General features: G+C 44.4%; 1 protein-coding gene across 3 annotated transcripts in view; it reads left to right on the top strand.

The window, feature by feature from the left end:
* Window positions 1-22,685, top strand: part of LOC128895395 (insulin-like growth factor 2 mRNA-binding protein 2) — an 81,279-nt gene that overhangs the window by 33,122 nt on the left and 25,472 nt on the right. Inside the window, exon 1 of one of the 3 annotated variants that reach the window (XM_054157948.1) lies at window positions 1,215-1,471. The exons of the other annotated variants lie outside the window; for them this stretch is intronic. Coding sequence (XP_054013923.1) covers window positions 1,437-1,471 — 35 coding nt within the window. The 5' untranslated portion in view covers window positions 1,215-1,436. Of the gene's footprint in view, window positions 1-1,214; window positions 1,472-22,685 lie in introns of those variants that run through there. 3 annotated transcript variants of the gene reach the window in all.

Genomic DNA, 22,685 nt, shown 5'->3' with positions numbered 1-22,685 from the left:
GACCACCGAAACTTCGCGCCATTTTTTTTTTATCGCCCAAAACCGTACCGTACGCACATTTTTCCATTTCGCGTAGACATTTCTCTTCATTAGCCGTGGGTTTCGCGTTACTCCTATCGTTCACGTGAACTCGACCACGTTACTCTGCTCCAACGTTCTGGTTGGCCAAATACGCGGCAGAGATGGACTCTTCGTCTCTGCCGGCTTGTTTACAATCTCGTTCCCTTAGTCTCCTTATGTGACCCGTTCAATTTACTCCTCTTCAATCTATACTCTCGTACCGATAATGCCTCGCCACGTTCTATCGAAATTTCTGAGCCTGTCTTCCCATCAGTCTCGAACTTTCCGATCCGTCTATCTACCCTTTGTAACTTACCTAGTCAGAAGTGGACAAACCTTTTAACGGGATACAAATTTCTTCGATCATCTGTCTACCACTCGTCGAGGATCGAGGAAGAAAGTATATAAATGAAAATAGCGCTCTGTCGACGAAGTACAGTGTTGTATTATTCGAATCTGACTTCTTGTAAATTCACGTTTCTTTTAAACATGCAGCCACGTTGCTTACAATACAATGCGAGTCGTAATACATACGATATATTCGTCTTCTTGGACATGACAGCACCTTGTCGTTCGCCTTGTGTTTAAATCCAATTACGGAGCATTAATTGAAATAGGGTTGTATACACCCCCATCCGTGAACCTCGCCCTTCCATCCAGCTTCTACGTAATACAATTCTTGAACGTACCTGACGCTGATAAATATAAAATTCCAACGAATCTCTCGCATTCCTCGAGATTTCATCAAAATAAATTTTGTACCTCTGCGAAAGAAGACGCGTTCGCCTTTGGAAAATTCCGCGACATGAAACGACTAGATGGAAAATTATTTCCGCTTTTGAAAACGAGCACATCGGTCCACATCGAGATAACGTGGCTTGGAAGGAATTCGTTTAATCTGTGAAGTATTCTAGGAACTTTACGATGCCTGTTGTAACCGCGTTTTCGGAGCTAGGTTGGCAATAACAAACATGAACGAATATTAGAATACCCGTAACGGTTCCCCGTGTCAACAGATCATCCACAAACACTTGACGTGCGCGCACACGTACAGAGGAAAGGCGACTTTTGAAAGGCGGCAAGTTATTAACGGTCTCATGTACGTCCCCGAGCGGATTACACATTGTGTCTGACCAACGTTTTCGTCTATTCGATTCTCTGCCGTCGTTACATCAGATTTTCAAGTCGATCTTAATGCGTTGGTAATTAAATTACGTAGTATCGAACCTTTCGGTGTGTTTTACGATCGTCTGAACGGATATTCATCGAATTTCCGAATTTGAAAGTGCCATTGGTTCGTTAATAATGTCTTTCTTCAGTGTTGGTTTCTGTGGACGTTGTACGTAACTTGTAGTGCTTGTCATATTCAGAGAATAATGAAGAAAGTCACATTCGCATCGAATTTTGCATGGTAGGTTGTATACGCTAAATTTAACAAAATCGTTAACGTAATATTTTATTTTAGTACTCGAGCAATCGAGTTACTAGCGTTTAATACTTCTAATTTATGAAACATATGGCGAAGGTCTTGGACGTAAAGTTTCGGAGCGTTTGTGTTTAATAGACATTGTAATCCAACCGACTAACTAAACACGGAACGTGGACTTCCGGTGTGCTTCATTGTCGCGCGTGACAGGTATAAAACGATTTCTTTTCCTCTTCCGTAACCTGTTGGCCGACCGCGTGATAGAATTTTGTTGTCTCGGTGGATCCCCGTGTTCTTAGAAACCGGATTTTTCAACGAAAAGAATTTATTTAAGTGTGTCATGCCGCGGCCGCTATCAAAGTTCGTGCTTTCGTAATAACTGATTCACTTCGCGATATCCCCCAATATTGTAGTAGTAGTCCACGCCGTTAGAAGATGACCGTCCCGTTAAACGACTTGTTTTTCTAGAACGTTTGATCGACGATAAATACGCGCGCTAGTATTACCCGTGAAAATACTTCCGTATCGGAGCAGCTGCTCCAATATCGCTCCTAACAGAATAGTAAAATCAAATCCTCGAGTATACCAGACCTTTGGAACAAATTATCGAATATAACGAATAATAAACGTAATTGTTCGACCGGCATCGTGGAAATAGAAAAATGGCGAGCTCCCAACGCGCTCCGGTTTGCTTTCCTTCGAAGTTGAATCGAACAAGTGCTTTCACGCGATAGACCTCTGCGAATAATTTGTTTGTTGTTATTTGACTTTCCGGTGGGCGTTGTATAACTATACCGCTTTGTTTTTCTTTGCTAGCCGTGGCCTTGACGCCGCACACGTGGCACAGCTTCGCGACCGTCCCCGAAATTAGGCGCGATCGGCGTCAACATGGCGTAAAATGAAAATTCATCGTTGACGAGCTCGTATTTATACCGCGTACGAAAATGTGGCGATTTTATAACCGATTGTCAATATTCGTTCGTATATTCATTCATATTTCATACATTCGGTGATGGACAGAAATTTTAATCGTATAACAGACAAATAAATATAATTTCAGATTCCGTCATTCAAACTCTAATAATTATTCAATTTTATAATTTCGTAAACAGGAATATATGGTTCGAGGAATGTTATCTAGGAATTATTATCTAGATAAGACTTTTATCCAATTCTGAATACACGTGGCGTGATACGTTCGAGCATTTGTCGTGCCATAATAACAATTACGGTTTATTGGGGTTTCGGTGTGTTGGTCATTCGGGCTAAAGTTTTGACAATGGTGTGACGTAGATAAAATCGTTCGTAGGCTTTGTTCTACCCGCAGAATGTCTTCCGTTTTTACGTACAAAATATGTATTCGTTTATCAAAAAACATGTATCATTTAAATGATTAACAATTGAGGAAACATTGACATGTATATGCTGTTTCTTTAGTGCAAACAATTTTAAAGCTATAGTACCAAAAGTATGCTCGTCAATGTAACCAATAACCGATGACTAATCGTCAGATTCGAAGAAGCTGTTTCACCGTTTTGACTCACACGTCTTGTGTCACCTTCGGATTAATCACATAAAATTAAGATTATTAAACTGGAAAGATCCGAAAGAAAAGAATCGCGTACGCTGGCTCCCAAAACCACAGTGACCGAAAAGCAGTCTTGGAATAATGATTCATTGGAAGGCGACGCGATAAAGGTCGCCGACAAAAATGTCCACGCGGGCACTTGAAGCGGCTGTGAGCATGCGCGTGTCATTACGCGCGCGGACATTCGTTTATCGTGGAAATATAACGTTAAAGTTACAATTCTAAATATTAGACACGGAGAAAACTCGAAAATAGTAAGCGTTCAGGCCTTCCTCGAGAAAATCACATTCCGATCTTTTTACATTCATATTTTACGTTTACATTCTACTCCCTTTGCACTTAGATAGCAATTTTGTCAATACTCAGTTACATTAGACACGAATAAATGAATTTTCGAAGCACAAACTGTGGGAGAAGGTCCTCTCTGAATTAAGGCCCCGAGGCAAGATGTCTCCTTTGCTTGTTACGCTGCCTCTGGCAACGTTAATGGCAAAATAACGCGAAACGGTGAGCAACTGACTTCTTTGCTCGTCGATGGCGATAGTTCACGTCGAACTTGGCGGAAATTTATCGCCAGCAACGGAATTCGACGGAGAGACACGCGGAACTCGAACTTCGTATCGACGAATGCGAAACACGTAAACACGGATATTGAGACTCGACGTTGCCTTGCGTGGATTCTTTTCTCTTTTTTTTTTTTTCTCCCCTCTGGGCCGGTGTACTCTCGAACACACGTGGAATTCGAGTACGCGATTGCGAGCTAGTTTAAAACTTTCCACGCACACTAGCGCGAGCGAGAGACGTTATTGTTTCCGACTTACTCGCGCTTCCTTCCTACAGTTTCCGGCCTCGTTAGCGCGTCGCGTTAACTGCCATGCCAATTTTCCGTGTTCAAGGAACTTCGAACACTTGGGACATTGAGAAAATTTTCGGTCGATGACGGAAATATTCCACAATTCGATGGCGTGATACCGTGCTTAACACTAGAGTCACCGAGGTTAACGCACGACTATTATGTCACTGTATCTTCGAATTACAGGGGTGAAGGGTGAACCAGCTCCTCGGTAAAATTAAAAGCACCGTTAACACTCGAGTAACTTCGAAAAGAAGTCATGCACTTTAACTACTTATTTGAGAAGAGTGTGGGAATAAATGATATGCAGAGCTCTGATACCGCTGCTATTAGTATACACGCGGTACGATCATAACAGCATATTAACCGAGCAAGTAACGGCGCTCTCACGAACGTATCGAATGTAATAAACATAATCTAATCTGTGTACGATAAAAAGGAACTGACAATGCCAAAATTCTTTTAATACGCACAACTCCGAAATCGCGTAGATATAACACTAGTGTCGGATTCAGTTTGATATCCACGTAATTAGAACGTAGATGATTCGATATAAAGCGTTTAAAGTGTTTGTTATAGTAAAATGCAAATGGAGCACAGTAAAAAAAATTCCATTCGACGAATGGCGCATTATAGCGCTGCTTTGGGACTTTTCCAGTGGCTATTGTTTGTTTTTTAGTGGAAACTTTGAACGCGTGCAATCGAGGAAACTGCGATCTACGTGGAAAAGAAAGTTATAAAAAGACAGATTGAGTCTGCAACGAGCGATATATCGAGAGCCCGCGCCGCACGCGGGGGCGTTGTGTGTGGCTCAATCTTTTGGTGGAAACGCACATCAAACCTTTTCCACATCGGTAACGTAGGTGTCTGCGCGTACGAGTTACTGGCGGTAAAATTCAAATGTCTCTAGATAAAACGAACACTTGTCGTCGTTTATTCTTCGACAGAGTCAAATTCTGAAAATTGTAAAATTTCGTGGACATTTACGGAATTCCCTATTCTCGATTGTCGAAAATGCGGGAAAGAAGCTTCCTCGGGCGTTCCTGATACCTTCTCAGGTAACCAAATCTGGGAGTAACGACAGAATGGAAATAGGTTCTTAGGTTTCACATTGGACGGTTTCAAAAGTTTTCATTTGTCTGCGTCGGAAATCCCTCTCTGGGAAATGTCGGACAAAAGGTTCAGGTATATCTTGTCCGTACTGTCAGGGTTACATCTGCGTCGGTTCGATTGTGTTTCGAAAGACCTGGACCGATTTCTAGGAAGGCTCTGGAATTAGTTCCTTAATACTTTTCTCTACCTGAGTTTCACCACCTCGACTACACACGGAAACGTCGTATGTATTTCACCTTTTGATAGAATTGTTGCAACACCGGCCCTCTTGCGAAACAAGGATTTTCAAAGCGTTCACGCTGAATCTTTTGGCATCTCTTCTCGTTCGCTTCTTCCATTGTATCGTATCGAAAGAATGGTTTCTTGCATTTGCTTGTATTTCCAAAAGAAACTAGCTATATTTAATATTCATTCGCAACGAAGGAACATCCTGTTAAAAATGTCAAAAATTTGCAGAATATAAAGGCAATAAAATTAATAACATCAAAGTCACGCCGTAGACTTTGATGTGAAACACATATGTCTCGAGACGGAGCGATGAATCTGATTCGACGGCAACTTAATTAACGTGGTCGGTTTGTACGTGATACGATTTTTTTCACGATGCAGCTAGCCATTTGAGACTGAGATAGCGCAGCGTAGAAATGGCTGTCGCCTTCCATAGGGTGGACGGCCGCCATTTGCAAACCAGCCTTCATCGCCATGCATGTTCATTAGCATGCTAGGTGATACCAGTCGAACCACCATTACATTACACTTCTCTTGACGCTTGACAATATTTATTTTTCGTATCGAAGATTTTTTAAATATATCAATTGCGTAGAATTCCTAATCGTCGATGGATGTTGAATATTGCTTGCCGAATTAAAGGCAGGCATCGGTTTATTCGTTGCTTATCTACTGCTCGAGTACAATTATATATTATATATTATATAAAAACTTTCTTAATACATTACCTCATTTAAAAAACTGAATGGTCCCTCGCACCAGCAAGCCCCCGTTTCTTCAATTACACCAGACTAAAGGTGATCTCTCTCCCCGTTATCGTGAAACGTGCAAAGTTTATTCTGCGACTGGTGCCTTCGTTGGCGAAGATGCATCTGCTGAGCGCATTAGGCCCCGCGATAATTTGCGGAATTCTCTCTGGTCAGCTTGTTCGGAGTTCTTTGCACTTCCCTCGTCTTCGTCGGTGGGATGTCGAGAGCTTGTATATACCTCGCGGAACGGAGAAAAAAGAAAAATGGAGAATCGGTTGCCCCCCGTGTCCGTTCTTCTAGTCTTTCGCCTTTCGTCATCGCCCTCGTTCTCGGAACGACAAAACGAATCCGCGAAGATGCTCGCGAAGTCTGTGTCAGCGGTTTCTTCCGGTGTTAACGATCCCTTATCACGCCTCGACGAGAATAAACGGCGAAAGTTACGCTTAATTTTCACTCTGACTGCGTTTGAGTATGGTATCGTCACGCTGGAACCCCACTTTGTCGCGACGAGGGGGACACGGACCTCTGGCACCGTGAAAAGGGAGATCTATCCGAAAATTTATTTCACCCTTTCGGATCTGGCGTCCACGATTGGGGACACAAAATTTAAAAATTTCTATTGTTTAGAGCGAATATCCTTATTTGTGCACGCGAGGAAAAGCCAATTTTCCTCGAAAATTACACTAGTAGAATTTTTTGTTTATTTTTTCCGTACTAATTTTAGTCCAAGTTAACCCTAAAAATTAAGTAACATTAATACGAGGAAAAAAATTCAAGTCTGTAAGCAAATATGGCTGACAAATGAATTTCCATGTTTGTATCGCAGGGCAAGCTGTAGAGGATTTTTTGAAACCCTGTCTTTCCTTAAGTTTACGATTGCAACGTGTATACCGCGTAGATGCTTCAGAAGGATTGCCAATTAGTGGACAGTTACGGTATGGGTTATAGTTCGTTGGTGTGTGCGAGGGGCGAAGAAGAAGCGGAGGAAGCCACGAGGCGCGAGTCGGGCCCGTACGAAATTTTAATTAAATTTCATAATCTGGAGACGACGCTGTCCCGCGCATTGTGTCACGACCGGGACTTAAGCTTTTGTCGCACGAGCGACGGCGAGTCGTCGTTCGTCGTTCTCGTAGAATATGTTGATGTTGCACTCGCCCTCACTCCTGTTTCCAGTAGCGTCGCGAAATGACTGCACTGGCGCGGCTACGTTTAATTAATTCCCGGCTGGTCCACCGACGGCGCCGAGTCGCCGTTTTTTCCCTCGCGGTAAATAGCCGCGCATTCCCTAAATTCGATTAAAACTATAATCAGCGTCGTGCCACTGGGATGAAAAGAGATCGACGTCGAGCGCGGGGAGGGACAAGCGAAGAGATCGCGAAATTGGAAACAGTTCTCGTTTATCTTGCACTTTTTCGACGTGCATTTTGCGTCGGATATATTCCATCCCCTCCAATTTTTAAAATTCTATTTTACGTTTGATTGGATTCTCTCGATTTTTTTTTTTTTTATATCCCTGAATGCATAATACCCGGGAAATTAGTATCCCTTATCGGTGCCGTCGATATTTCGAGAATTTATTTTTCAGCAAAGCACACCTGGTTTTGAGGATAATAAAAAATTAAAACGGATATCCGCTCGGGACGTCTATCTAATCTTACGCGATTGTATCATTCGAGATCAAGGTCTAAATACAGCACTCGGTTATTGATTTTTTCCGTTGTTATATTTTATCGAATATCTGATTAATCTCCATGAAAAAAAAAAAAAAAAGAGTGGTAGCATCGGTGGATGGTCGTTATTCTTGATAAGGTTCTTAGCATCCAGAGATGGTTAACCGTAGCGGTAAATGGTTGACGGTCGCCGTTTGTCCTTGGTCGTTGGTCTCTGGTCCTTGGCGGTAGTTTCGCGTAAAATTCGCGTGAAACTCCTATGACGCCGCGACTTACAGGCGTGTGCTTCGCCCCCGCACCTTCCCAAAGTATTGATTACTTTCCGCCCGTGAGAAGGAAGGGACGGGTGCCAGGGGGGCGACAGAGAGGAGAAGAAAGAGGAAGCGGCGGAGGAGATGGAGAAGGTCGGAGGGAGTAGAATGAGAGTAGAAGGGGTTGCTGCTACCCTCTGTCTCTGTTTCTCTCCGGAGCGTTCAATTTGCTCGCACATTCTCTTTCGTTCTCTCGCGGCCACGCTCCCTCCTCTCTGGCTCATCTCTCTTGCTCTCTGGCACCCTACGTCTCTCTTCCACTCGCGGCTTGCGGATCTTCTCGCTCGCGCCTTCATCCGTCCTTTCATTTCGCCAGAAGCTACCCACCGACACGACGACCATCTACTCGGACAGAAACACGGCCCTCCGTGTATATCTGAACTCGTTAGGAGGCGGATTCCAGCGATCGGGCGCGAAATCGATTGTTTTCCAATCGCCTAAAGTGTCCCTCGATCGATGTCCCCCTACGGGATTCGAAAAAAGCCTGGCTGCTTTGTCGCCGAACTTTCCTGCTGGCGGCTTGGTCGCGGATTTTCTCGCTTTCGACGCTCGAATCCTGCTATCAAATGTACCAGATCACGGGAAAGAATGGACGCAATTGTTGTTATAGAACGAAACGTGACATCCACTGTGTCGATATCATCCCCTCCAAAATTTTCTCAGAAATTTAATAGAGGATCGATGCCTCGTGTGTCGAAGTCACCACATCGCGTTTTATCATTTTCTGATAAAGTGCTCTTGAGATACGAACCAAAATTAAGGCTAACGTGTACGTGTGTTCACACGTATTCATAGGCACAGAATTTGTCCAAAAATGTAATACCGTGGATGTCGTACATTTTTAGATAGAAATCGTTGTTCCGAATTTCATGGTTGTCCGACGAACCACTGTCGATGGCATCAATGTCTTAAAAACACACAAGTACGTGACACTAAATTTGACGTTTTTTTTTTATGCATCGTTCTTAAGACTCAAAGCAAACAATTTTCTCTTCGCAGACGAGTTATTGGATTTGAAATAACAAAAAAAAAAAAAAAAAACAGTTGAAGAGACACGTTTATCCATCCTGGCTCGTGAAATTTTAATTAACAAACATCCCGGTAGTCATAGCCGGTCTTTGAAGGCAGAATGGCGGCGCGGTCGTCGAAAAGACGAAATCAGACTTGGAAGTCACACGGATCTACAAAGGGCTAAGAGGGAAGCTGCAGATGGTATTTCTGGGTTCTACCTTCGGTTCATCTATCATAGCTCGCGGGATCCTGTGTTCCCAATTCGAGCAGGATGTAAGAAGAGTCGATCGGGCTGACTCTCGCCGACCGACCAGCCGACGGGCCAAGGACGTAAATCGGCGTCGTCGGGGCCCGGATCGGCGCTCCTTTTCAAACGGGGCGAAACTCTTTAATTTCGCATCGCCATAAATAATTTGACCGCAGACCCGTGGCTTTCCTGGAAGCAGGCCTTGCTCTTCCCAGACGCTGACGCTTCGTCTCGACCGTATAACTTGACATGCATCATACGTGTTCCCGAGCTGCCTACGTGCTTTTCTTCGGCTGTTCGGGGCCCTACGGTTTTCGTGGATGACTTACAGTCGGCTCTCGACGGCCTCGAGATTCCCGTACTCGTTAGAAAATAAATTTACTCAAAAGTCGATTCCTCTCTGGTAAATATTAATTCGAACGATTGGTTTCTTTCGAGGCCAAGTTTCATATTTTATACGTTCCCATTCCCAAGATTCGGATTTAATTCCGTTAAACTAAATCGTCTTCTTCGGTACGATACCGAGGCTAGTAAACTGGTTTTTGAGATACACTACCGTTCAAAAGTTTAAGCGTCTCTGTCCTACAGCTATCGAATAATAGTATAACGATGTCCCCCAGAAATTCCCTCTTCGTCCAACTTTTTCATTATTAACGATCCAAGCTCTGAAAAGCTGCGTTCGTCTACCGATATCTTATCACCAGATAACCATAGGGTGAACAAACTTTCCTACGCTTCAAAAAAATTCCTCTCCCGATCCTTTTTTCCATCGGGCAACCCAGATCTCGCCTAACTTTCGATCCGTGCTGTCGCGCAAACGTCCCGGTCGTTGTACAGTTAATTTCTGATAAGGAGGAATTGAGGTGTATCCAATTGGATTAACATAAGAGGTAAAATGGAACGACACATTTAACGAATTTAAATGCAGAATTAGGGCACGAGGAGATTCATCGTTCTCTCGGTTAAAGGTTGACAAATATTTAACGATCTCGTTGTCGGGACACGGTTAAATCCGATCGCAGTCAGTTCCGTATCTATGTCACTATAACTTGTGCATTATGCACGTGTTCGACAAATTTGGGAAGTTCGGAAATCAAAGGACCCAGATTCGACGGAGATATATTTAGCGTATGTCGCCTACCCTTTGGCTGTGGTCTGTTCTAATGGGATACGTCGATTTGACGTTCACTTTTGACCCAGATTTCAGCGGACGACTTATATCGGCCGATCAGATTAGACATTCCTTCGTTAATATTCGCGTTAGACGTTGGAACAGAACGTTTTCGGGCGCCGATAAACGGCTGACATTTCTTTCGCGGATAATTAATCGCGTTTAAGGTAATTTATTCTAAGAGTATGCATATTAATCGAATCGCTTGAAACCGAGCTGGATTATCGGTGGCATTCTTTTACACTCGATTTCAATACAGATATTCCAATATTTCGACTTTCTGAGAACGCTCGGGTCGGCTAAGAGTATGGTAATGTCGCCTTTAAATGTCGCCTAACAGCGGCTGTTGTACGCTAACAATTCACCATCTACAATATCGTATTCGAGGGCGGAAAATTTCCTTTTAAATACGCAGAAATTCAAATCAATATTTTTATGTGTCCCTCTAAGAGTTAACCTGAACTGCCCTTTGCTCGCTACAAATATCCTCCGAATTTTGGGTTATCGAATTCCTGTCGCTCGTTCAAGAACGAAACTAAACATTTCATGCCGGATGTACTTGCCTAAATCAGGATCCCGTGGCTCGAATCGAGTCACTCTCAATTTAAATCAAACCAACTACTTTCCGATACTCGGAATAAATTAACTTCTTTGTTAATCCTCTTTTACCGTTAAGAAAATATCGATCGCGATCCAAGTCGAGCAACACGATTGGATTGCTGTCTGTTTCAAACAACAAATGGCAAACGTTTGGCGCAAAGAGCTCGAGCGGAAATTGTCGATCGCGAAAAATCGTGATCGTCGGCCGCTGCGGTGGCCTTTTATTATCGATCACGAACGGTCGAACCGCGCGAAAATATTTTCACCGAGGGAAAGGAAGAAGTGAAAGCCCAGACAGACCGCGCGCGGACTGGCACGAAATGACGGACCCATCTTCGTTATCAGTGTACACGCCGTCAATTTTCGTAGGCGCGAATCGGGCAGCCGTGTAATCACTTTAGGTAGCACTAACTTTCGTAGTCTCGCCGAATCGATCCGCGTTCGGTCGGTTCCGACGTACCGGCCGGTAATCCGAATGGTGCACTCTCGCGTTCCTTCGGCTCCGTCTATCTTAAGAGGCTTTACACAGTTGAAACAATCATAGACTGGCCAGCGTTATCCATTCTCGTCCAAACGAACAACAATTACAAGCCTTTACATCATTTAACCCTTCGGTCTCGACGAAATTTTCAATTCGTAAGTCACGTTTATAAAAGACTAAAAAACAAACGAGTGCAATACGAGTATAAATAATCGTGCACTTTAATAAAAACAAACAACATAGTTCAATTACGCTTTGGAACAGTTCGAAAAAGTGTTTCGAGTAAAATTATACTCGCAAACCAAATAAATAACATGTTCATTATTCAAACCACCGATAGTACCAGCAACGATATTGACTAACGATTCCTCGTTTCTTCTTTGTTCCAGGTAAGGAATGCTTGGGAGTTCTTTCGCCCTTGAATCATCGTGAACAAGCATGGTCGCGTGACTCTGTTCGATTAACCCATTGACAGATTCCGTCGAGCGATTTAAAAAATTTCCTTTCTCGAATGTCACTCGTAAAATTACACATTGCGTCCCGCCGCGGTAGTTTCGCAGACGCAGACACGTTGACGAAGATAATATCAAGGTGAACCAAAAGCAGCAAAGTATTACATTAACTGAAAAGATTTTCGTAATGTTTTTTATAATCAGGAATAGAATCAGAATCGATGTGAATTCACGTCAGCGGTCGCAAATGTGTTGAGTCTGTCTTGGAAGGAATTGCAGGTCGTATTGGGTCAGACGTTTCGGTCTGCCTTCGTATGTCCATATTCTACTTACCGTAGCGTAACCCTTTAATCAAACATTCAAGCAAATCAAACACTCGGAAGCATCGAAATCGAGCCTGTCGATGGGTTAAACGGACTAGTCGAAAAGAGACGCGGAAAACGATGGGCTATGGGTTCTGAGCAACAATTTTCGAGAGATAGAATGGTGAACGATGACCTCTCGCGCCTACTCTATCTTTTATGTGCCCTCAGTTTGCTTTAACCAACGCCGACCGACATTATGGTTGATCGAGGTAAGATTGCTAGCTGTACCGGGATTATTCCAGGAATAGGAAAAGATACGGTTCGCGATTTTTATTAATCGATCGCGAGACATGGCATCCGACGATCTGGTCTACACCAGGCAGCATTTTTCGAAACTGGCCGAGCTACGATCGCCCTCCACCGCTTCCCATCTGTTCCCATCGCAACCATTTCGCTAGTTTGTTTCTAGCGGCAGGGACGGGCAAAATTCTTACCTCGATAGTTAGCTTTATTTGTTCATATACAGTCAATCCTATGAATATTCGTATCCTCTGCGTCTATTGAAGAAGTTCGACTAAATTGAATAATGGTTTTGATATTAGCAAATGAATGTTTCATTATAAATATCTCCTAAAATATTCATGGTGCCCATCTCCGAATCAGATTATCATTTTTTCCTGTAATTTCGCCGATGATCGCGAACAGCTGGACGAAAACGTTGAGAAGGCATGTTAAATGGCCTGTCACGGTTGCAATCGACGTTACCGATCGATGAAAAATAACGTAATCACTTTCACGACATGTGTAAAGAAACGAGGCGCCCGGCCGAAAGTTACGAGCGACTCGTGCGTAGTCAACTTCGATTCCAATCACGTCGCTCGATTACAGAGCGGATCGTCTCGTTACTTCGACATGTTGTTTTGGTGCACATGTACACGATCATTGGTCGAGTTAAGAGCCGTGGAGGATACAACCGGTATTTGCGTGACTGTGACAGGATAAAAAGCCCAGAAGGGCCGTGGGAGGAAGCACCAGGCGTGTCTTTCAAAATGAAGTCCTCTTTTATTATGGCAGGGCAAACAAATTCTTTCAATCGTGGCCTCTTCGCTATCATCTCCCTTTGAGCCTAAATGTAGCCATCCGGTGAGCCCTTCTCGTTCGATTCACTTTTTTTCGAGTATTTAAGTACAGCCCGGGCCAAAAGTGCGACGCGAAATTTTTTTTGTTACTTTCATCGGATACTACAATAATAAAGTCAGAATCGTAACTAACAAAGAATTTTTATGGTGTTCTTTGGATACGAACGAAATAATTTATTTCCAAAATATAAATGAAAACTGTTTTTATATTTTTATAATAAATACTTCTTCCCTCGTAAACAGTACCATAACATTTCCCTTATTCGTCGAGACCACCAGGAAAATAGATGGCGAGCAAGTCGATACTCGCGATCGATCTCGCATGGAAGTTTGCAAATATCGCGTGTAAAGCGGATAATAGAGCTGCGGAGAGATCGCGCGGGAGATGCGTTCGCGGAGTCGAAACACCGAAAACCATGAAAGTTCCGACGATGTAATCTCCTCGAAATAACTGTGATTCAACGAACTGTTTCCTTTCATTTCCCCGAAGCGACGATCGTGCCAGAAAAAAGCGCCCTTTCGCCGCTGCTTCGTCAGTCTCTTTGCAAACCCCGCGCGTTACGTGTGCCACGGGGCTGTGTTACGGAAACGTGTGAGCTCCGCCAAAGTATCCGCTCTCCATGGCTCGATGTGTTCAACTTCTCCTGGAAAAAAAAAAAAAAATTTCGCTCGACCGTCCCTGGTAATCGCTTGTTCACCGAGCCTACCCCCATCGATTGGCACGCAACCCTCGAACACTGGCGAACCCGTAAGATTTCGCTGGCTAAACGGTGCAAAAATGAGTTGTTCCAAGATTATTATCTGGATAAATATCTCGAATGAGAAGCAAAAAATAATAGACAACATCCAGCTATACAGTCAGTCTCATAAGTATTCACATCCTGTATGTCTATCGAAGATATTTGTTTGAATTAAATGACAATAACAAACCTTACGTGTGGTTAATGCGTATGCTACTGTCCATTTTGTATTTTGACAGTGTTAATAAGAAATGATGCTAAATGAAACACTTGTTACGAACGAATTTGAAGGGAATCGATTCCGGTGGCGTCGATTCGAGATCGATTCGCGAATCGAACAACCCCAGCCCAGGTGCAGAGTGTTGCTTTCCCCGGGGCTCGTACCCTGGCCTTGAAATTTCCCTCTCGGTGGAGCAACCCCTCGCCCTTCGGCCCCTGTCGTTGGAAAATACGCAAGGCTGGAGGTGGAGATAAAAAAGGAGAAGAGGGCAAAAAACGAAGAAGAAAAATGAGGGAGAGGTGATAGACGAGGGTAGCAGGACGCGGAGGGGGCGAGAGGGGATGGCGAAGGCCTGGATGGCAATGCCCAGCGAGCGCGACCCTGCTCGCGATAAGTTTGCACAGAGAGCGAGAGTGCGTAGAAAGAGAAAGCAGAAACGGTCTCGCGGCAAAAGGGAAAGAGAGATGCGAGCTTTCGAGGGTACGGTCGAAAGGTGAAGAAGAGGCGGAAGGGTGCTGGTGGATTCAACGGATAGAGCGCGGAAGGGGTTGTAGGGGGGTGCGAGGAGGGAGGAATCGCCACGACTCCGACGGAGTCGTCGTACGGGGTGGGTATACTGCCAGGGGTGGTGGTGGTGGTGGTGGTGGTGGTGATGGTGATGGTGGTGGTGGTGGTAGCGGCGTTGGACGAGTAAGAGGGTTGGCATGGAAGTCTCGTGGAAGTCCAGAATAGGGATGGAGAAGCGACGAAAGGGGCGCCACGTGCTACGTGGGAGAGGGTCGTTCATCCCCGGGTCAAGGTTATCCTCCTCGCAGACCTCACCCTCGCTATTGCCAGCACCGTGCCATTTACCCTCAGCATCGCGGTTGCAGCCACCATCGATCCTTACTTTGCTTTTTCTCCCTGGCACCTTCGGGGAAACTCTTCCGCGATTGTTCCGCTCGGGTTTCGTCCTCCATCGAAACTTGGCTTCTTCCTGCGCGACGATCCTCTTTGTACCTGGGTCAAGGTTATCCCCGCGGCTCGGACTACCGAGCGATTCCTCGAAACGCGTTAGCGTACTCTACTTCAGCTTCGGAGAGTAAAAATGGGTTACTATCCCCACTTTGAACCGCTAACTTCTACTGATATTTATATTCCATAGCATTATTATTTTATTAACCAGTTTCGCGAACTACGTGATCTCGAATATCAGTTTCGAAATACGAAACGCAATGCAACCGTTGGAATTCAGAAATAAAGTTTCCAGACCCTACAGAAATAGTCTCCGGTAATCATACTCTAGGGGTGAACAATGAATCATCGATTGCCCTGAAAAACCCAGTAAAAATACCAAGCTGACCAGCTTTCATCCCCTCGGTGTTGCTATCGATGACTCTTCCTCTTTAGACCGAGAGTCGAACCTGCTTTTAGATCGCGCGGCATGAAAAGTAATGACTCGTTGCTAATGAGGTAGAATATGGAGATAGATATAAATAGGGGACGACTAGACCGAAGGTAAATAAAAATAAAAAATAGATAGGGAATATAGATATACGTGGAACTTTGATGGATTTCCAGTTTTGAAGAAACGAGCTCGTTCTCGTATCATTTCTGTGACACCTGACGTGTTCCGCGAAACGTTCCACGGTTCGCAAACGAGAAGCTGTTACGCGCCTCGTACCTGGATAATCCCTTTTCGATTCGTCGCGGCATGGAATCGATGCTTAAGCCCTGCCCATTCTTCGTCGGAGTACCGTTCTGTCGGACTTGAGAAATGTTTGCGTTGCGGAGGACCGCCTCTCGTTCCCGGTTTTACGTCGACGACGGCTTGTCTCGTTCGGCGGCGGGGATTATTAAATTCGCGTGCGCCCAGGTCCGGCTGACTTTTATCAACAAATGCATATGACGTGCATGAATGCACTTTGCGATTCATTAATCTGATGGAAGACCACTCGTGATCCTGAATGTACTCCCACTGGCCCTGGGCGTTTACCCCGGGCTTGCCTCGGCTGCAACTCTTTTTATCGATCCTTGTGCACAGACCGATACTTCCGTGCCTTTCATCAGCCAATCAGGGCTACGCCTCGCGCGTCCAAATAAAAATTGCCGACACGACGCTCGTCAAGACGCGGATATTTTCCTCGGGATGAAAATCGATTATCAATTAAAACGGATTCGCGGGCCTGGACGACGTCCAAGGGTATTTGTCGCGATGATGGAAACGAATCCGAATCTCTATGCTGTTTATCGATACATCTATCTATCTGTTTCTTTTCTTTCATTTTCGTTTACGTATGCTTAAATCGAACCGTCTATGGTTTTCTTCCAATGGATAATTCTTACGTGCGTCTCGTTGACGGAGAGCGAGACATTCTTGTTATTGATCATCAAGCATGCGAACCTGCTGCAGCCAGTCGTGGTATGGCGTCCGTGTGAGACGTCCTACGAACAAATCATGAGTAATTCAGGTGACGTTCGATGCGGTGGGTCCGTGAGTTGTTGAACGCAACCATTATCAGGACTGCGCATAGAACGCGGTGTATTATTCTTTTATGCGTTCCCAACAAGCGTTGCGTGAGGTCTGGGAAGCTCGCAGTCTTTCTTTTCTTTGCTGATAAAATTTCTTGGAAACTACCGAGGCTTGCAAGCAATATAATCGAAATAATTTATTGAACCTCAAGCCTGCAACACCGCGGAATTAATTACTACTTAGGAAACGATGGCTGTGTGGAATTTCGAAGATTGGGTGTGAGTTAAGTATCATCCAAGACTTGAAGATTATTTTAATTGTGCTGGGGTATCGATAGAAATAGAACCAGTCATCTAAAGAACCATAAGCACATTCGTGTCGCACGATTACTCGGCGGTTATTCGAGACATCGTCATAACATTTGTACGAGAGCTATAAATTTCGTGTCAAGTTGGCAGACCTCCCAGAAGCAGCGGAGTAATGCCCGATAAGGCTACAGAGGGGATGAAATTTCTTGACGGAAACCATAAAACGCCGTTACCCTAAAAATCGTATCGTCGCCACCTCTGTTCCATTCCTGGGCATTAAAAGGGGTAGGGTGCATGTTTCTGGCAGTGGTGCGTGCACGCCCTAGTACAAAGCCGAGCTTTCCCTCATTTTCTTCTTTTCACATTACAGTATCTTCTCACAAGATGCTCTCGTCTTGATCGTAATGATTCGATGAACCTTGAACCTCGATTCAAATTTGGCACTGTTTGGGTTCCACGAGTCGACTAGTAACGTTCGACAAGGAGATGATAGAGAATCGATGTATTGGAGCCCAAACCTCATTTGTTCGCTTCATAATTTACATATACTTCTCTTTAATGCAAGAAGCCACTTCCACTTCTTCTTTATTCATTATCTGAAATTTTTATTCAGGTAAGAGTTGTGACCACTTTTGGTACTCGTAGAAAACGTCGAGCCAAGAAACGCTGCTCGTAAAATCGCGTCGTGTCACGCTCGACTAGCGACGCACGTTTTGCGTCATTGTTTAGTAATCGCCACGGTGAATCCCGCTGCTCATCGTGAAAAGAATGGAGCGTCGAGCAGCTTTCGTAAATTTGTCTCTTCCCCCGACGTTAGGGCAGTGATACTTAGCCGCTAGACCGCGAATATTTGTCATCTGAGGAATAATTTACTACAGCTTTTACTGGAAATTATCACGACGAATATTTAGTTGTATGTATATTGTGTAGCAAGAGTTTCGAGAAATGTTACATTAACGATACGTTAATTTTATACGAGTTTGATTATCGGTTCTTGTAAAAATTCTCGAAACATGTATATTTACCATTGAATTATTGTTTTTATACTGATTCAAGATTAGGACCTGTGGCGAGGCTTTCACCTCCGTAAATCGTCCTTGCCGGCTCGAGAGGACCGAGAATCGTCTTTGTGAGAGCTTGAAAAGGTTAAGAACCACTGCGTTAGGGATTCGTCGTCGCAATTTTGTCTTCCTTCCGGTATCGTGTCAATTTGAATGCATTCACATCGGCATGACGCATAATTCGCGAATGCCGGGGAAAGGAAGAAGTCTCTGGCGTTAGGGTAGCATCGCCATAAACTCTCATTCTCTCTTATTTATCACCCTCCGCGTGTACCATTCCTTCGCTCATCCGCTCGGCGAGCCCTACCATTGTACGGTGGAGGAAAAGAAGGATTGGGGAGGGAAGGGGGACGAGTTAAGAATGCATTTCGCGTTCGTCTGGCCGCTGTTCTCCTCGTATATACAGCGATTAAACGTAAACCCAATAGAGACTTATTAAAAGAGCAGTACCATCTTTTCTCGGCGCATTGAAATTCATCCCGACGCGTGTCGAAGTTAACCTCCCAGCGGTCGGATGAAGTCATTCTGATGTGCTTACTTTTTAAGTATCTTTATGCTCCGCGAATTGAGAACTTTTTACCTTTTTCTTTCCTGCTGATAGCAAATTCTCGGGACACTTGGAATAAGTTAAATGTAGGTGTATACTCGTCAGAACATGCCGAGGGTGAATTTCGTCATTTTTTTTTCGGGGAAAACTTTTGTTATCGAAAAATCGTTGTATATACAGTCAGTCCCGTAAGTATTCGTACCCTCTACGTTCATTGAAAGAGTTTGTCTAAATTAAATGATGGGACCGACTGTGTCTTAAACGTGATACTTTTATCTATTAATCCAAGGAAACGATAATCCCATTTTTCGTCTCTTAACGGAGTTATGACACAGCCGATCATTCGAAGCGTGAAATTCCCATAACTCGTTGGTCTCTGTCCCTGTCACGGGACCGCATCAATTTGTCTAGAAGCGGCAAGAAATTTCGCCCGTAGAGGGTTAGTTCAATATTTAAGAGCGTCTGGGTGAATGTGGTATGAGCACTTCCGAAAAAGAACGAACGGTCCCGTTTCCAACCCCCGTCCGAATATATGCACTTCGCATTTGTCTACCCACGCTTGGTGCGTCCGCGATGTTTATGTGATTCACCGATGCAAAGGTGGAGATGGAGAAGGAAGAGCACCAAGGGGATGCACGGGTGTGTAGGGGGGTGGGAGAATCGTCTCCCTTCCGAAATAATGTCGAGTATACCGAAAGCAGGAACGTAACCAAGGGAGTGCACGCCCGCTTATTGCCTTAAATTGCTAATTGGGCTTAGGAGCGACGCTGCCTTTCCACAGCGCGGCTCTCGCCCTCTCCGTCACTCTTGCACCCATCCGAAAGCTCGTCCTCTCTCTCCAGCTCTCTGTTCTCTGCCATCCTTCTTTGCTCTCCGGGTAGATCCCCGACTTCGACTTCCTCGATGCCCATTGTCGGATGTCAGACCCTTCGCCTCCTCCCTCTGCAACGAGCGACAGAGACGACCGCAGCAAGAAGAAACGTCGGGGACGAGAAAAGGAGCAGGGGGGTGCCGGTTACCAGAGAGAGAGATTAACGCACCCTGGTTCTTTTCTCCCCTGTCGAAACAGCATTTACCCCCATTGTTTTCTCATCTCTAAAAGTTTAACAGGATCGACGCACGGTACCTTTTCAAATCTGGTCGCGGGACTCCCTCTACCTCCCCCGTGGATCCCTCCAGTCTCTCTCGACGTCCTGACTGAGAAAGGGATGGATCCACGGCGGCGAAGACACCGACACTTGCGAGTTTCTTTGGACGACTTTGGTAAACCGTGCGTGAAACTGCTCTTGAAACTCAGAGATGGGGGAAGCTGCGGAAGAACCTGGATTTCAACCCTCTAAAAGCTGTGGACTCGTTTTTTTTTTTTTTTTTTTTTCAATCTAACAGCTTGGGTAACAGTGATTTTTGATTAATGTGTCTCCACCGCGAACATGCTCGCGGGCGTAATTTGTTATTCGAAATCAAAACCATAAGACCGGTGGACGGTAGAATTTTAATTTTGTTCTCCGTCAACGTTTCAATCTCGTAAATTGAGTAAGTGTTTTATTAATCGATGTTTCATTCGCAAGATTGCACGACCATCTTCGAAAATATATGGTAATTTTGTTGATATATGGATACATTTTCGAAAAAAGCCACGTATCCCTGTATGAATAAAATTAATGTTTTAATGCCGGCGAAAATTAATATTGCATACGTTCCGGAAAAGAGTCACGCAACTTTGTGATAAAAGCGTCGATAAGTTGCATAATTATTCGGGCGTTAATTAATCGACGTTTCGGTCACACGATTGCGTGAGCTCGGTCAGAAGTATGTATTACTTGCATTGTTCTTTTTATTAACCCGGTTGCTTGGCATTTTTCATGAATAAACGCAACACGTATTGAAAAGATTACGAGTGCACGTTGTAAATATTAACCGCGATTGTCGTGCGATCTTGTGACCGAGCACCCGATTAATTAAATAAATATTCAATCTGACTATTCGTGCTCGCTTCATGGAAAGAGTTGCGCTTTTCTTGTAAAGGAAAATGTGCAATAAAGGCAAATTAATTTATTGGCTGTTTCTTTGAGTAAAATACGTTTACATTTCAAAACAAAGGGTGACTATCGAATTACGTATTTTTCTACGTTACTCTTAGAGTAAATCTGTTCGTCTGTGGTTTCTAGTAGACATAGATCGACACTCCGTCTTTATTTTCCGACACGTTCGAATGCAACCCTAAAGGAAGCAGACCGTTGTGACAGGTAATGGAAAAAAAAAGAAAGGGTAATCGTGGTTTGGCCAACCGATTCCGTCGAATCACCTGCCGACCGGATAACGCGATGGTTATACGTACACTCTCGAACAGTTTGTTCTTTATCGTATTATCGTACAACCGTATATGCCCAGTGCGCGGACTAATCTTGATACTGTTTCGCTCGCAGAGATACATACTCGTTTCTCAATAACATGCTTGCACGACGATAAAGAGGAATTACCATTAATCGACAGTGGCGCGAGCGTGCTCGTCCAACGATATCGTAATCGGCCGAGGGAACATCAAAAGTAAATTAACCTTGTACCTGATAGCCAATTAAGCAATTGAAACCATGAATTCCAAAACAGCGCGGGGCCAATTTTTGACACTGCTCACGGACGAAATTATTGGTTGCTCCCGTCAACGGATTGGGCACGTAATGTCCCTACCGTACAACGCTCGATGAAGATAACGAATGAAAAATGGTTATCGCGACCAGTTTTCCGCTCTCAGGCTTACTATCTTAGCCTCTCGTAAAGTAACGAGCAAATATAGTTTGTTAATGAAAATGATATGCATGAAAAAGAAAAAAAAAATGTTAATGTATCAAGAAATATGTGATACCGAGCCATGGCATCTTTCTAACATCCTGATATCCTTTATTAAACCGAGGACAGCGGTGTCTCTGTCTTGCTGGAAGTAAAATTGTACCTTGTATCGGGTCAGACGTACCGGTCTGTCTTTGTAAGGTTTACCTCACTTGGCAAATTTTACTGGACACGATCTCCGTTCAACCTGCTCGTGGCACCACATTTTTTTTTAAATAGCCACTGGAATATGCAGGAAAATCAAAAGGGAAATTGAAACGAGAAATCGCGTTCGGTAATACGCGCGGAAAGAGGGTATCGATTGTAAACAGGAGACGAAAAAATTTCGAACACGATCCGACAATCATAGGTGTCTGCTCGCCACGTGGCAGCTGCTTCAACAGCTGTTACCACCCCGATGCATCAGAAGGTGCGCCAGTTTCTTTTTCTCTCTCTTTTTGCTGCTGATTTTTAATGTCGCGATATCACGCGCGGAACGCGACCGAAGCTCGTTGGCATCGTCGCGTGCATGCTCGAGTCCGTCACAAAAAGGAGCAGCAACGCACAGTCGTTGCCAGAAGCGGCCCTTCGGATGGTATTATCTCTTGTTCATCTTCATTCACAGTTCTTGCGCCGATTGACAGCTACAAAAGCCTCGCGAGACGCGTTCTAACAAGAAGCCCCCGGTGAAATTGTTAATTCTCGCCTACGAGACGTCGTATTTAATTAATCTCCGTTGTCCGCCACCTAAGACGCTCGTTGCACTCGCCCTTTCACGAGATGATACCGCACAGGATCCATCGACTGATCCCCGCCACAAAAGATTCCGCGCCTTTTGTTTCCTGGTCTCTTGGTACTGAGAGAAGTCTCTCGTGTCGTAATGCAATCTAGGTAATTGGTAACAAAATTATTCTACTAGTAAAAAAAAAACCACCTGTCTAATAATTTATAATCCTGACGCAACGCGAATGTCTTGTAACAGGGTTGAAGCGTCCTGTACTCGCGTGATGTGCAAAGAATTCGATACAATGGGGAAAATCAATTGCAGCGGAACTCCCCCGTCCGTGGAAGCCAGCAGGGCTCTCTCTCTCTCTCTCTCTCTCTCTCTCTCTCTCTCTCTCTCTCTC

This window comes from Hylaeus anthracinus, unplaced genomic scaffold, assembly GCF_026225885.1.
Source record: "Hylaeus anthracinus isolate JK02 unplaced genomic scaffold, UHH_iyHylAnth1.0_haploid 5, whole genome shotgun sequence".
In the NCBI taxonomy this organism is placed as follows: domain Eukaryota; kingdom Metazoa; phylum Arthropoda; class Insecta; order Hymenoptera; family Colletidae; genus Hylaeus; species Hylaeus anthracinus.
Note: the sequence above shows the minus strand (reverse complement) of the source record. Positions and strands in the feature narration are given on the sequence as shown.